Source organism: Ischnura elegans, chromosome 10 (genome assembly GCF_921293095.1).
Source record: "Ischnura elegans chromosome 10, ioIscEleg1.1, whole genome shotgun sequence".
Lineage (NCBI taxonomy): Eukaryota > Metazoa > Arthropoda > Insecta > Odonata > Coenagrionidae > Ischnura > Ischnura elegans.
Genome location: NC_060255.1, coordinates 50384161 through 50401351, shown reverse-complemented (window position 1 = coordinate 50401351; position 17191 = coordinate 50384161). Strand labels below are relative to the sequence as shown.

Genomic DNA, 17191 nt, shown 5'->3' with positions numbered 1-17191 from the left:
ATCATGCTCTTCCACTCTCTAATTTTTAATAAGACAAAACAGCTTATTCTCCGAGTGATGAAAAGCTTACTTTTTTTAGTATTTACTGCATCTCATAATAAAAAAAATATTTTTCATTTCATTTTTTTAATAATAACTGATAGTAAAATAAAAAAAGCTAAAATTTGAAAAACAAAACTTCGGAATGCACTGAGCTTGAACTCGTCTCCGACAAGTTTCAGTGTCAAACGTTCTTAAAAGGGATTAACAGATGTAAAATAGACAATTAGTAGAATTGAAATACAGAAAATATAGGCCTTTGAGATTAGGTGCTACCGCAGAATCCTCACAAGATCTTGGATGGATAGGTTGACTACCGAAGAGGTACTTAGGAAATCTGACGAGGTGTATGCCAGTAGTACACAATGAGAAGGAGACAAAGACAACTGGATACGCCATACCAAAAGGTAAGAGGGAAAATTAAGATCAATTATAAAGGGCTCGGCTCAGGACAAAACTGTGAGTGGTAGAGTCAGAAAGGAATACCACCATACAGCATATTGCAAAGGATATGAGTTGCAATACCTAATTGGAATTTTATAGGCTGGCTCAAGACCGAGTAGTATGGAAACATATAATACCTGCTGCAAACCAGACAAAGGAATTGATGACCAGAATAGTTTTTTGCAATGTTGCGACACAAGATTTTGCTTACAAACCTCAAATTCGGATTCAGCAAATAAACACCAAAAGAGAAGGATATATCAAAACTAACCAAAACTTTTCCCCGCAAAGCCCTTTTTGACGACATCATTGACTGGACTATTACCCAATTACCCAATTTTTTCATCGTTCCATCAAATTTTGCAGACAAACATGACATTCGGATTCAGCAGACAAAAAATAGTATGAAAAGAAGAAATCAACACCAACCCAAATATTTTACAGCAAGTCATCTTTTGACAACATCTTGACTTGACTATTACCCAAGATTCGATGAATAAACAAAGAAGGCAAGTTACAAACAACGCTAGAGGAGGTGTAGTAGTAGAGAAAAACTAACAATGAGCGGGAGAAGAAGAGAAAGACACGGTGGAAGGGATGCTACACTTGGCTACATAGAGAACACAAGAAGGAAGAGAAATAAAACAAATGAAGGCTTTCGGGCGGGAAGAGGGATGCAGACGCGGACGGGGTGTCGCGCGGCGAGGAGTAACAAAAATTAACGTGAAGTAGGGGACGAAACAGGGGCGAGGGTAGAGCTGGGTTTCTTTTATTCATAAAAAACGAAATCTAAGTACGATGGGTGACTGGAGGGGGGTGTCAGAGCTCGGTGAGTAGTAGGGATATGGGGTTCCGGGGAAACTCTCGTTTGCTTACATCCCTTAACCCTTTTCAAAAAGGGGTTCTTTCGAGGCAGGGATATCCGAGGGGAAGAGGGTTAGGGGTACGGCGAGGGTTAAACTCGCCATGAAAAGCTCCTGATAAGTTCAAGAGAGAAAGCAATGCCATTGAGGTGAGCGGAGAAGTGTGAAGTGGATCTTCGAAACGGTGACGTCAATTGGTGGATAATTAATAATTTGGCTCGCAGTCCAACAGTGAGAAAAAAGACTGCTTCAGACTACGCTCCCCTGGTCCCGCAGACGTCTATGGAAGGCTCTGGAATGAGGGCGTTCAGTAGAGCGCAGGCTGAGGGCAATAGGGTCATAAAAAGAAAAAAATGTTAGGGGTAAAAGCAGGAAAAGACTCCTTAAGATATATCAATTCTCGAGTGAAAGCATGCATCGTATTAGTTAGTATGTAGTACATACTAACTATAGAAGGTGCATAACGTTATTCAAAATCCTTAAAAAGAGATGAAAAGAAGAAGAAAGTTACATTTTCCAAAATTTAACAATAAAATCAGCAGACAACAAGGTGACATACCTATCAGAGATCGCAACCAATACGAAAAGAGGTGCACGCAACTTCAAATTACATTGCCTTATAAGGATCGTCGCATAGTTACCAGGTTTTAACGCACCATAGAAACCTACACTTAAATCAAAAGAATGTCTAAATTGCTGGAATGACACCGTATCTGTTGCAAAAAAATTAAGGAAATAAATAAAATTTAACGTGTAAGTTGAATAATGACAGACATTACATTCTATAAAAATCAATTTTAATAATTCGTTCTAACGAGCGAAACATTCATGGAATCGACTTCATATTATGAAATTAAAAAAAAATTAATTCCACGTAAATTAATAATTTTACGTGGAATTAATTTTTTTACATTTCATTATTCTACTTAAATATTTTACGCACGAAAATGCAAAGCTGTGTGAAAAGGTTGAAATTTCTGAAAATTAGCAAAGTTCTGTGATCAAAACAATTTTCAGTAACACTCCTTGCGAGCTAAGTGCTGAGGGTATAACTCAAAGAGAAGACTCCATAGGTTCGCATGCTTGGCTGACACTTTTATTTTACTTCCCTTGGGTAAATATGCACATGACTGAGAACATTTGGTTCCGTTTCTCCACTACAATCTTCGTTTTCTGTCTTTAAGTTCGCTCCTTCGGATTCGCGTCAGCCTTCGCCCACAGCGGATAGGATGAGACATAGCCACTTAGGTCATTAAAGAGATCGGGCCAACTTAATTTCCTTAAGTGCCTCTGCGTGAGATACTATTGATCACTTGTGTGACTTTTCCCCAATTAATCCCGTTGTTAAGGAGTCGTTGTCGACGAGAAATGCATGACCTCATTTTCGTCGAACCTTTCTCATTTCTCACATCCTATCAATTAACATACGCAGTCACTCGGGAGGGTTTTGTAACCGATACATCCATCCCTGAATTCGTCCCCGTCACAAAGAGGATATCATATTCGAACCGCATTCACATATACCGTGGTCCTACGGAAACGATTCAATAAGGAAGTTGTACGACTGAATGGATAGAAGATTTTCCCAGACACAGGAAAAATAGCACCGTATCAAAAATCATAGCCATTAACAGAACATAAAAGACTTGATCAATACGACTAGTGGAAAGTCTATATTTGGAAAGGCTCTGAGGTAAGGAAATGTGGATTTCTGCAGTAGTCACATGGAATTACGGAAAGTAATACCTTATATTATTACAGAAAGGTCATTTTATCAAATTCCGTAAACGCTCCGTTAATACTGAACCTACAGTAATACATGAAGTATCATTTTAAACTTAGGCCCACCGTCTTCCGACGAAAAATACAATCTCAATCTCAAATTTCACTCTTTAACTATTAATTTGACTTAAAAGTTTCGATAAGAAATACATGTAAAGTTCGTTATTAAATCCTGCAGACCTTTTTTTCTTTTGAATATTTAAAATTAGTAATTATGGCCACATACACTTGAAACCTACACCATTAGAAATAAAAATAAATAAATATTCTATTATTACATTCGAACTTCTTTTTCCATGTGATTTAAGAAGAATTTCGAATAGAGTATTCATAAAAATGATGAAATTATAGCTTTTTTCATCACTGTAGCCTTGACGACCATCAGTATTGTTTATGTTGTTTGACGTCTTTTTTTAAGTTTAGTCACAAAAGTACTTTATCCTATATATATAATTACCTAAAGTTCTTCTTCCGTCATTCCATATATGCTCCGTTAATACTGCACCTACATTGATAAAGAGGGTTCATTTTAAACGTTGAATCACCGGCTTCTGACGAAATATACAATCTCAACATCAAATTTCACTATTCATGCATTAATTTGACTTAAATGTTTCGATTTGCCATGTCGATTACTCACTCGAGGTATATCAACTTCACAAATTTATTCTAAACTGCAATAAACCAGTTAAATCCATAGCTAAACCAAAGAAACGTAACAAAAGCAGGTACAAAATATTAAAAATAAAATCTAAGAAGTATGAAGAATGTTCAACGTCCTCTAAAAGACCATCGTGTGTAAGGAACTTAAAAGATGACGTGTATCACGAATAAATGAAAATATCGTGTTGGTATTCATGAATTATTATCAACGGGGATTGACAACAAAATATGAAAATAGGAGGAAATGCGCATGGTGATTGCATACGAGTGAATGCTATAAAATTGTTATGCATAAAAGTGAGAGACCCGTTTTTTCGCATCGACTATTGCACGTAGCATTTTCTAGAGTTCGTGCTTTCCATGATATCTATGTTTATGTTAAAGAAACTGATAACCAAAAAGCTAGAGACGACAAAATTGTTACTCTTGATGCTGTCTTTAAAGAAGTTTTGTACATTGCGTGCCATTATTCAGTAACAGATGTCATGATTGTTCCTACTGTCACCAAACTTTATTGCCTGTATTGAATTCATTTGTTTTGTATATTTTTGCAAGACAGCAAGTATAAAGAAAGTACTTAAATGACAAACCTTCCTCTTCATTTTAATTCCAATCGCACCGTCTCCTTGACATACTTATTCCCTGATAGCGTGAACGTGCGAAATTTTCGCATGGGTTACCTAGCTGAAATATTATTTACAATAATATTTGTAGTTTGAAACATCAATAAGGCTGTAAGAAAGTTTGAATCATAAATAATAAAAAAACATCACCTTTCAATAAAATTTAAAATAGGTAAATGCAGGCTAAAAAAGATGATTGCACACATTATTTCGTTAGTAACTGCACAAAAACAGTATTTTCAATTACGTAGACCGAAATTTGGCAAGAAAAACGTTAAAAAATCTCAAAATTTCTGAATTTTATTGATAGGAGAACTACTAGAGAAGCGTCAAAAAATCAGGACTATTAAATTTCTTTTTCATGGTTATCAGAATAAATGAAATAACTGGGGTTGATTTTGTAGAAAATATTTATTAAAAAAAATACAACTCTTAGATTTTTCGAAATTCAAACCCAACGAGGCACAAGTTAACGCTCAAAACACTACTTAAATACGCCATAGAATAATACCACGCATTAGAAGCATGCCAATTTATACTGAAGAAGAAATCCCCGTTAGATGATTTGACAAAAGTGGACACAAAAAAATTAATATCAACCAGCAAGGATTATTTTTCAACCTTAAACAGACTATTCAACGAACTTCATCTTTCTACACTATCTTAAACTCGACTTCTGACTGCCCTGGACTCCTCTCTCTGTTGAATTTTAGAATACCGACTCGTTCCACCCGCTCGCTCTCCCTACTCCATTTGTCTATTCCCAAAATCTTCCTGACCAAGCGTTCACCTTTATATCGCCTCTCCTCCCTTCTAAATTCGCTCCCTCCTTCCATCGACCCTTTTAACATGTCACGCAAGAAATTCACCGCACAAGCTCTGTCCCATCTGCCTGCCAATTGAATGCTTTACTTTTTCTACAGGTTAATTCTTTGTTAGTTTTTATATTGTTATTGCATTGTGCCTAATTCATTTATTGTTTGAAATTTCACTGTAAATTGGCGTCACGGCTGTATGTGAAAAATTACTCAAATAAATAAATTAAAAAATCTTGGGTAGCGATATCAACCACAAATATATTCCGCGTTAAAAATTGAAAGAATCCCAAAAGTGGAATCAAGGGAAACCCTGAGAACCAAGGCGTTTTACCCAAATTATCAGTAATCTATAACATCACTACCATCACAACATACAGCCGTCAATAAACAGGGCCCCTATAAAGCATCACCCGGCTCGCAATCAAAATTATTACATGTCATGGGGACCCAAAGTGGCATGAGGATGACTGAGCATTTCACGGTGTCTTGATTTTCCATGCCTGGAGCCGAGGTTTGGAATTCTCAACCGGATAATTGTTAGGTACACTCTACTTAATGCTAGCAGTATGTAGAGAGCACTTGAATAGAAGCACTGCGCCTGTGAATGGTGCTTAAAAAATTCCTCCGGACCCCATTGAGACGCTGGAAAAACCAATTCAAATTCCTTCATGACGCATCCATGCAAACCCTACACTAACTTCTCCCCACGCTTGGTTCTATGTTGTATGCCAATGTCCATCGATCAGTTAGAATCACCACTTATTTCCGCGAACTCAAGCATAACTATCCAACATAAAGGAGGATGGGGGTACATACAATTACAGAAATATCATACCCTATAACGGAAGGTATATAATCTCAGCAACTTTGTCCCAACACTTAAGGCCCTTAAGACGATACCCGATTTTTTTAGCAGGCGCTGAAACATCTGCAGCCGTCTTACCCGGTGAGGTACCCGGGAAGACTTCATCAGGGTCATATGCCGGAAATTTAACAGATCCATCTACACGAGTTTTGTTCACGAAAGGCCAATTCATCTTCAAAGTCTTTCTTCTGAATTCGTTATTCATTATGATTGGAAGATCACCGAAACGATAAATAAATTAGCCAAAACGTCTAGGCAGCCGTTAGTAAAATTAAAGCTATAGGTAATTTTTCACAAATACTTAATCTTACTTCACGACTAGCTTCAATTCATATTGTATTATCTTCAGGTGTTAGAACTTCAGAAGATGATACAAAATGTATTGAAACCGGTCATGAAGTAACATTAAAATATTTATGGAAAATTCTGGGTAACATTTAATTTACTCACTCACTCATTGATTCTACTAGAAGGTTGGTTTGAACGCATGAGGATAGAGCTCACCTCGAACAAAGCCACACCCGTACGAATTCTACACATACAGGGTAAAGGGACCAGTTCCTTAACCTGGGACACCTCGCAATTCGAGGATGCGATTATTAATTTACTAATACTTCAGGATTATAACAGTTTAAGCCTAAAATAATTCTCCATAATATTCTCCAAGTCAATAAAACCATACGATAAAATTTGATTAAAATGTGCTGGATTTTCTTAAGCATACAGGTAAGAGTTAACATACGGTCAAAGTACGAGAAAAGAAGATATAACGGGAAAAGTTAAGAAAGAGAAACCAAGCACTGACGTAGGAATCATACGGGTGCATGAAACATGTTAAGGACAAGGGACGTTGAGGATGCGAGCATTAACTCAAATGTTAGAATTATATACCAGTTTAAGCCTGAAACAACTCTCTTAGTCTACCAACTCATAAAATTTTATTTAAACATTACAATCTATTTTTACTTGTTAAGTTATAAATTATAAGGGAGGGATATTGAAAACAGCGTTAGGTGGTAGAATGCTAGGCATACGAGGGAGAGAAAGGAAAAGAATAGGATTTTTACATAGATTGAAACGGAGTTGGCCTTACTGTGAATTGAAGAGGTAAGCGCTTTATGGAAAGAGAGGTTCGCAGAATTCTTCTTAAGTACTCCGAGGAAACATACATTGATCGGTAAAATATTATAATAATAATAATAAGTGAAGAATACAATAGCATATTTATAGAATATGAGTTTTTTAGTGTTTGTATGAAATCCGGCTTGGTACATAGCTCCGTTTGCCGCTTTTTTAAACTTAGATATCATGCATTTGTTATGTTTAGTTATGTTATGAAATGGAAAAAATATACAAAGAAATTTCAAAACATTTAAAGTTTATCATTATAGTAATGATCTATTTTGTAATTAATGTGCCTGTAAACTGAAGTATATTATTTTTGTTCTTATGGATTTTTTCCAGAACAATAAATATTTTTCTATCTATCTATATACCTTCCGTAAGTATAAGAGTTAAAACACTTAATAAAAATAGCCGAGAAAAGAATATATGGCGATAAAAGTTCAAAAAGAGAAACCACGCACTAGCGTAGGAATCGTAAGAGCGCAAGAAACATGTCAAGGAAAGGCGTAGCGAGAAAAAGAGGCGGAAAAACTGAAGCATGGGATTAGTCGGGGCGGAATGAAAAGCTTCTGCTACACGCCCCCTCTCTTCCCACCTTCCCCGCCTCTGCCCTATCATCCGACTGTCCTAATGCAATCCCTGCCTTAGGGCTAATTACGAGGTTAACTTTGTTTTCGAGCGAGGACATCAAAAGGGAGTGCCCCCACCATTCGCGCCGAATTTGGCCGACGCGGACCCTCGTATAAAAAAATCGAAAACAAAATAAAGAATTCTCGGCCCGGCGAGCTAATGGGACTCCTTATTCATTCCCCGATCCATGGCGACCTACTGTCTTTCATCAAGCGTCCCCTGGCCTCCATGAAATAGCCAAAAGGACGCCAGACTACATCCTTCAGGTCGCCTCCAACATAACGCTGTAATGGGCATCCTCTCCTGCAGTAGACTTAAGCCGCGTATGTTATAGAATAAGAATTAAGATACGGAAAGTTTGCTCGCGAAGTAGCGATGACGTAACAGTGGGGATACTTGAAGATTTAACTCACTCAAATATTTCTTAAATAGCCGCTTGTGATTATTGTCTGTTAAATTATTCCACAGGTTAATAAGATGTATACATGAAGTATTTTGCAACAATATATGACCAAGCCAATTAATACTTTCAAGGTGGTAAGTTGGGCAAACTTAGTGAAATTTAAACTTGGTCAAATTCCACTTGAGTATTTATTGACTAATTGACCATGGTTTTGATTGACCGACTGAAAATTAATAGTCATTAGTTGTTATGGTATTTTCAACAGTTGAAAACTTGTTAGGACAAACTGGTAATAATCAAGTGAAACTTTGCAAAGATCAACTTTCATTTGCGTCACAAGTGAATTGCAAAAAGTGATGTCTTAAGTTTTACGCATTTGGGATGTATATTATAGATTTTTTGCCTACTAAACAGTGGCTACTCTCTTATTTATCCGTATTTGAAGACGGAATCATCAGGAAAGACAAACCTTTGGTGGTAAGCGTTACATATTCAGCATCTTAATTTTGAAAGCTTTGAAAAAATTTTCACCAAAGGTACGGTATTCGGAGGAGGCGACCGAGGGCTAAGGTCACTTGAAGCATAAGGAAGGGTAGAGAAGGAATGATGGAGAGAAACCCTGCGTCGGGACTAACGAAAGGCGTCAAGGGGACCACTGCTTGAGGTCCCATCCGACGGATAAAATGCTGTGCTTGAAAAGCCCTCCACAAAGAAATGACATATTTTTCTTCTTCATAGAAAAATTTGTCCCTTCCGTAGATTATTATTAAAGTATTCTACCAATTACAGTAGATTTCCATGGAGCACTTTAGAAGAATTCTGAGATCCTCCCTCCCCATCAACCACTTCCCTCTTCAATTCACAATAAGGCTTACTCCTTTTCATTCCATCTAAAAATCCTGTTCTTTCCCTTCCTCTCCCTCGTTTACCTAACGTTCTACCCTCAAACACTGTTTTCAACATCCCCTCCCCGCTAAGTATTCGCTCCATCCGTACCTTCTGTCTCCTCCGTATCTCATCTAAAAGCTGCCTCTCCTTACCCACCATGCCCAGCACCTCATCGTTCCTCCTCCTCTCCGTTCACTTCACCTTCCTCATTCTTCGCCACACCCACATCTCGAATGCTTCTAGTCATCTCTCGTCCTCCTACCTAAGTGTCCACGTTTATGCACCGTAAAGCGCTACACTCCTGATCAGACTTTTCACTTGTTTTTTTTTTTTAATTCTTGCATATCGAACCTCTCAGAGGCTCCTTCCTGTTCATGATCGCATCCTAATGTCCTTACTCCTTTCGTAGATACCTACATCAAATTATGGTTTTGCAAGAAGTGATCCACGTCGCCCTAATGACGGCGTGGGATTTCCCTGTCCCCTCCCTTACAACCCTATCCTCACCCCGAAGGCGTCGGCGGGATTCCTATCGCGGGGACGCTTCTTTCCCTTTGTTCCTTCATCTCCATTACCCTTCCCAGGATGACTAGGAATATAAGTTTAGGCATGTACTTGGTTCTTGGTCCTCGTGCGTTTTATCCTTCTAAGGGTCCATCCTGGGTCATCATCCGCTGCCCTCCAAAAATCACTCAAATAGGGATAAGGCATTCCCTAAAATTCAACACCATCGCCGGGGCTAGATTCCAGGCCCACTGGCTGGGGAGCCAATCCTCTAGCCACCATACTAGCTCGAAACCATTTTCAGTCAATGGGATAAAAGTAGTAAAGGAAGAATGCATACCATCGTACATACAATACGAGCCAGCCCATGCCATCATCTCTGTGGATGGCATCGCACGTTAGCAGGGAAGGGAAACTGCGTGACTAATTAAGGATGCCACCCCGCTCGCTCGGAGGGGAGGGCAAAAACAGACGAAAGTGTGATTGCGCCGAGCACTCAACGAACTCCTGGCCGACGTCTGTATAAAGGGCGATGTTAGGACTTCCACTACCGCAAAAGTACGCGCTCTTCCTCCCAAAAAAAGAAGGTAGCACCATCCTTTCCCAGCACTAAAGAATAAGATCGATTTTTCTCCGAGAAATACAATTCAAACGAGAAGTTTACGATAGATACAACAGATTAAAACTAAATTTTAAGACATTTTCACGTCCCGATGCTGCATTCTAAGATGTACGTTCATAGAAATAGTGAGAAGTACAACGCATAAATGAGGTTCGTAGTCGCCCATCATTAGTCATTCTTCACTCTACTAATGTTTCAAGCTCCAATTTTCATCAATTTACAGTAACAAGTTCAACAGATTTAGGCTTCAATTGGTAGAAGTTAGACTTATTTAAATAAATAAAAGATCGTAGCACTTTTCCAGAAATTTACTCAACTTACAACGCGTTTTACTCAGTAAAACATTTTGTGGAAAATTACTACGATCTTTTATTTATTTAAATACGTACAACAACAACTCATAAATTACAGAAGAGAAATTTATTCAGGTACTCACCTGCTTGTGCATTTCTACGTTGAGGCCATATGACATCTCGTAATACTGTGAAGGAAAAAAATAGAAATACTGGTTACCGCAAGAATACTTAATATTTTTATGGAATGCATACAAATTTTGGCCTATGAAATTTCCGAAATTAAAAAACCGATTTGGAGGCTATTAGATATCTACGAAAGGGATAGGCCGATGCCACAATATTTGGAAGTACATGATTAGGTAGATATCGATTTTGAAGAGACTGCTAACACCTTGCGTACATAAACTTTGGTGATAATCTGTGAAAACAATGGTATTCCAAAAAGTCTTACTTATGGGGTTTAGTAGAAAAAAGGTAAATAGCAACATCAACATAAAAATTAAAAAGTTAATTAGTAACATTTATGTAGTATTGAATATTTACCCCATTCTGAAATATAAATGATAACCAAATGCGGCATATGTTGATCCATCGCAGACCCCTTATAGTAAAGAACGCAATTTATTGAAATTATTCCTCATATGCTGGACAAAATATGAATCGGATAGGGTTATAAAACCGTCACCTTTCACAAATAATTACAAAAATCATATTCTCGAAGTCCAATTTGGAGACGAAGACCGTTTCTTGGAAAACTTTCGTTTTTGATTTGATATACTTACTTCAAGATAATTTTCAAGATAAGATATATGCAATGTGGGTTAATTTAAGGGATACCAAACAGTTAAGAAGCCAAGAATAACATAGAGTAACTATGTAAAAAAATTAGTCATCTACGGAATAAAATGTGAAATATAATATTATTTCCTAAATTAACAATTACCACTACTAGATTCCACTTGTATGACAAGGCATCTTCGAATAATGTCAATATTGGGGATCACCAAGATATTTGCTCAGTTCACATTTCATTGAAAGAGAGGCTAACCGATGAAAATATCCAGGATGACGTTCTTTTATATTTAGTGAATTGCATTGTGATTGATTATTAATTGTTCTATCCCAAATTTTTATGATTAATGAATAATCCCTGTCAATGACAAAACTTTTGGGACCACAGTAACTGGCTGTTTCCACTTAAGTTAAATCTCTTGGGTCCTACGTATGTTTGGGTAATCCAGGTCTGTATGTTTGTCCACTAAATAACTTTTATTCAGGTTGAGTTCTGATGATACTACTTTTTACATTATTCTGGGATTATTATTATTATAGTTATTATCCATATCTTTTCCTCTTTCTTGTTTTTTTGCGCCTATTTTAGTGTTCTTTGACTAAAGCAAAGAGTGACAAGCCTGCTTCGTTGGTTAATGACCTCACCTTTGTCGCTGTGCAAAAACTTGCGAGCAGAATAGATTATGAAAAGTAATACATATTTTTTTTTAATTCTCTACATAGCAATTAGCAATTGTGGAAGGCACATCATAATATTATTATAAATTGCTTGTTAAAGTATTTGGATAACTTTTACTCACCATAACATAATGGCGCTGCATTTCAGTCTTTTCACTAGCAAGTTTCTCGCACTCCATTTTCAACCTGCAAGAACAATAAAAAAATCAGTACCTGATTTAGAAATGGAATTAATATATTAATACAAATAAATTTATAAATAGTCCCTTCATGGAAAAATTTATCCACAGTATGATAACTATATGCAGTAAAAACTTCGTATCACTTGACGAAAAGCTATAATTACATATGCACAAGAAACTGAGAAGCGATGGAAGAAAGGTTAACAAAAAAGTTAAAAAAAACCTGAAATGATACATATGAAATAAATGATCATGGAATCGGAAGAAAAGGACTATGTCATCGAAGAAGATTAAATGGAAACAGAAATAAGTGGACATCTGTGGATTGCTAAAAGACGAGATATGGGTGTGGAAAAGAATGAAGTCAGGGTATTGGCCAGATAGGAGAAGAAACGACGAAGTACTGGAAATGGTGGGTGAGGAGAGGCATTTTTTAGATGAGATACGGAGGATACTTTGCGGGGAGGGGATACTGAAAACAGTACTACAGGGTAGAATTTTTGGTAAACGAGGGAGAGGAAGGGAGAGAATAAGATTTTAGATAATATGAAAGTGAGTAAGCCTTATTCTGAATTGAAGATGGAAGTCCATGACTGGAAAGGAGACTGCCAGAATACTTCTTAAATACTTCATGGAAGCCTACCTCAATCGGTAGAATACTTCAATAAAATAAATATTGCTCACGCAATTGCCGAGTCTTACGATATGACCTAATTGGTTCCCTATCACTATTTCTTATCCTGGCATATATAGCCTCGTAGTTCCCATGCTCCCTTCTTCTATTTATTCTTCGTTACCCCTCCTCGCTCATCCTATCCTCACCTTACCCGTATCGGATTTTGACTTAAATTGCATCAAGTATAACATTTGGAGTACGAATAAACATGAGATCTCAAGGTGGCTGCGAAAAGCGCAAAAATTAAAAAATATGAGACCAACAGTGAAGCCCAACCTCAGCGTTATCACGGGAAATAGAAAAACGTAGTAAATTAAATGAAATATCTACCACTAGATTTTTACTAAATTCATTGCAACTCCCCCTTTTTAGCATACGTTCAATGAAAATAAAATTTATAATGGAAATAAACAACTAGAAACAACGTGCATCCCTTCAGACACTACATGATCTCGAAATTCGCGATTTAAATCTTACAGTTATTAGTCTCATTCGCAGAAGCAGAAAATCACTATCGTAAATGTTTACCATTAGATGTCACCACGGAGAAGAGCGAAGGGAATGCAGGGAAGCCAAAAACGCATAAACGCGCGTCCCCATAGCAACAAACGTTTTGCAGCCACTAACTTGTGCGAAGCCATTTTGGGTCTACATTTCAATAATAAGAGCCCAAACGACGAACAAACGACGAACGGGCATCGAGGTTTTCACCGCCAAGCGCATGATTCATAATCGGAAAACTTCCATCAGCAGGGTATTAGATTCACGTGACCGACTCACCAGCGGAAACGTTCCGGCAAACATTCCAGTTTCCAAACACACACGTATAAAAAAAACCTGTGTCCTCACCTCAACACCGGTGGTGAATTCCGATTCGCTCTCTCCCTCTTCCTCTAGCCGTTTAAAATGCTCTAAAATTTTATTAATAAACTCGCTCGCGGACAAAAACACACATACGTACAGAGTGGAAGCCACAGTGTTCCCTTTATAAACGCCAACGGGAACGAAAATAAAGCGACGGCGGTCAGTCTGCGGTTCAAAAGGGAAGTCAAAATGGAAATTCGATTGGTAATTTCCGAGCGAAACAATTTATTCGCTGCCGGTTGGAGAGCAGATACGTTCATTTTTCCCATCCGGGTCATTATGAAGAATTGCGTGGAAAATATGTACCCAACGTGCACGTAAACAAAATTCAGGGAGAGGTGGAAGGCGAGTGTAATCACTGTGATTTCCATGACAACACAATGGTTCCGATGTATATTTAGAGGAAAAAGTCTCCGGTGAACGGAATAGCAAACATTTACATAATTTGGATATGGGTACAAAAATCGAGAAAATATCTATTATCATTGGTACTGCATCCGAGTAAGCACTGGTGGTCGACCGTCTACAAATGCTAATCACAGTAAGAATAAAAGGTCATGCGCGAAAGCTTTTAAAATAACTTTATGACGTTATACGACATAGATGGAAGAGGATGGCGGCCCAATGGGAAGATCGTTGGGCTACCGGTGAAAGGGATCCAAGTTCAAATCTTGGGTGAAGCCTTTATATACCGCAAGGAAGAATCTACGAAGACGAAATTGTGACAGGGAAAGAAACTGAATGTGCGAAAATAAATATCTGTGGCTTAATATGGAGTTAGTTATAGTCAAAATAACCGTTACAAATCATTCTCCCCACTTTTAATCCTACTTCAAACTCATCCCACGATTATCTTACCAACTAACTAACGGGCACGTTACAAAAGCAATGGCGATAGTGGACAGCAATGTCTTACTCTAAGGACAATGCCTGCCAACCCCGATCCTTTGTCTACCACCATGACTTGCACAGTTGCCATATTCAGATTACGAATAAACCAGTTCAATCAATACTTTTTCAAACTCAACGAAGCAGGCACACACATTCTAGCTACATTCGAAGTTCCTCTCCACAAGGGTCCATCATTAAATTTCGAATTAAATTTCGTTTTCTGAAACCAAACTGATCGTAAACCAAGTACTCGTTTGCCCTCGCCTCCGTTCATCTATTTAGTATCCTCCGTAGCACTTTCTTCCAATGCAATATACGCTGAACATGCAAATACGTGCGTGATAGCAGGTAAAACGTTTTAAAAGGCATTGCACGCATATTGCACATTTATTGCTCACGTCAAACACCCCTCAACCGAGATGGATCCATCCATATTACCCAGCCTCACCTCTTCCTCACTTCCAATAAACACTTCCTCAACGAGGCCAGCAGCTAGCCGTCAGTCCGAAGCCCGTAGGCGTAAGCCAGCCAGCGCATTGCATCGTCCATCATTTGTCATTTATCACGCTTGAAAATTTAATCTTCAATTACATTGGAGCGTCCGTAAAAGGTATGGGTTACCGTAAGAGCGGAGGGTATATGGAGGTGGTGGAAAGGCGTGTGGACGGAAAGACTTGCGCACGATTATTTTCGGTAGTTATTCCTGGCGGAAGCGATGATGAATTAATTATTTGCTCGCGATGCAAATACACTCGCCAGTGCGGTTTCCGCCTGCAGCAGGGCGGTGATCAATTCTTTCGAGCCCTGGTAGGATATCAGAACCATATATCTATACATTTCTGGGCAACCCTCATAATTAAGCGTGTGGCGGGGGATGTTAGGACACCAGCCGATTATCTGATATACGAACATATTTCAAGAAAGATCAGATGCTTTTCCAGCGAATAAGTTCTCTCAGGTTTTCAGTCGGATGAGGGAATACATCGTATTTGATGTTTAGATATCCTTCACGTTCCTCGTTTGGGAATTGAGTAGATAAGATGGGTTCTCTCACTCCGCAGTAAACCCAAGGCAACTGATCCAGCACAATAAAAATGAACATCTGTATTGATAATAGCGAAATATTTATAGTGTTAATTCAACGAGCACGGAAAAAATTAAAAACAACTTTTCTGGAGAAAATTGTAGGGAGAGACGAAATAGATAATTTTAAAGTTATTCCCGATGATAGCTGATGCAATTTTTGATAACAAATTCCGACAAGCAACACAGTATTGAAGAGATGATTATCCTCAGTGGACTGCGATGGTCGATATGGATGGTAAAACACCAGCTACGGGTTCAGTGACACTTGGCAAACTACCTTTACTCGTCGCCAATAACAAAGAAAAAAGGACTGACACACTATATTACATATTGGCAGGGGTTCCGACATACAAAAAATATTGGGGGGCCCAAACCGAGGACCTTGCCCCGGTAAATTTTATAAGTAGTGAATTTTAAGTTTTTTAAGCTTTTTAGAAGAGTCCTATGATCAACATTAGAACCCTGATCACTCGAATCTCGATATCTGGACACTCCGCGGAAAATTGACTAGCCTAACACATTTTTTCCTCACATCTGTATCGAATTGTTGGGGGGGGCTTGGGCCCCCTGAGGCCCCATGGAGTCGGCGCCACTGCATATTGGTTTAGCTAAATAAATCGTTAGAGATAAAACACATTACTAAGTTCTACCTCTCAAAGTAAGCGAACGAATATCCGTTGAATTTCGGGGCCTGAAAGATTTGCTTCGGAAAAAAGGAAAGGGACTTATGTTACTAAAAAGTACATGAGACATTACTCTTTAAGCCTAAAGAGTTGAATTGGCACTTTCATTTAGCACCATTAAACGCAATTTGTATTAAAATTATACATTCACAATAATGTAAACCAATGAAAAAACGTACAAGGATGTTTACTGAAGTACTCTCTTCAGATGCGTAGGGTATTGAAACTATTATCCGATTTTAATTGAACCAAAATAGCGAAAGAGAACAATTAAATATTGACTAATTATCATCTGTAAAGCGCTCGCGTTTTCAAGGAGGGGAAATGAAACCCACTCAGGCTACAAATTAATTGTAGTGCTGTTGGACTTTTAATTTTTTTAAATTAAAGCAAATACTTCGTTATTTAAAATTAATAGGAGCCGATCGTGACAGAAAACGTTAACTCAGTTTCTCAACGTCGGTTTCAATTAAACGAATCGAAAGTACCGAGAAAAAAATCCCATTAATGATATGCTTATCTCGATCCAAACAAGAAAACAAATGGTAAAAAAAACAAAAAAATAATGGAAGGGTTGGAAATTGAATTTCCAAGCGAATCAGTTAATTTATATAAAATGAGGTGCCACTCTTCTCATCAAGAAAAGCTAAATGTTATTAAACAGAGCGGCACATTTTTTTTTGGTCATTCGTTCAACGCGATGTAGCCGAATCTGATCAAGTACCCAAATTAAAAACGATTTTCATCGCGGAGCTCTTGAATAAATCAGAAGTG

General features: G+C 37.9%; 1 protein-coding gene across 3 annotated transcripts in view; it reads right to left on the bottom strand.

Annotated features, from left to right (window-relative positions):
- Positions 1 to 17191, bottom strand: part of LOC124167053 (protein groucho-like) — a 464536-nt gene that overhangs the window by 131674 nt on the left and 315671 nt on the right. For all 3 annotated transcript variants that reach the window (XM_046544830.1, XM_046544831.1, XM_046544832.1), the window contains exons 3-4: positions 12158 to 12221; positions 10706 to 10750 (exon numbers count right to left, since the gene is read on the bottom strand). In XM_046544830.1, coding sequence (XP_046400786.1) covers positions 10706 to 10750; positions 12158 to 12221 — 109 coding nt within the window. The remainder of the gene's footprint in view (positions 1 to 10705; positions 10751 to 12157; positions 12222 to 17191) is intronic.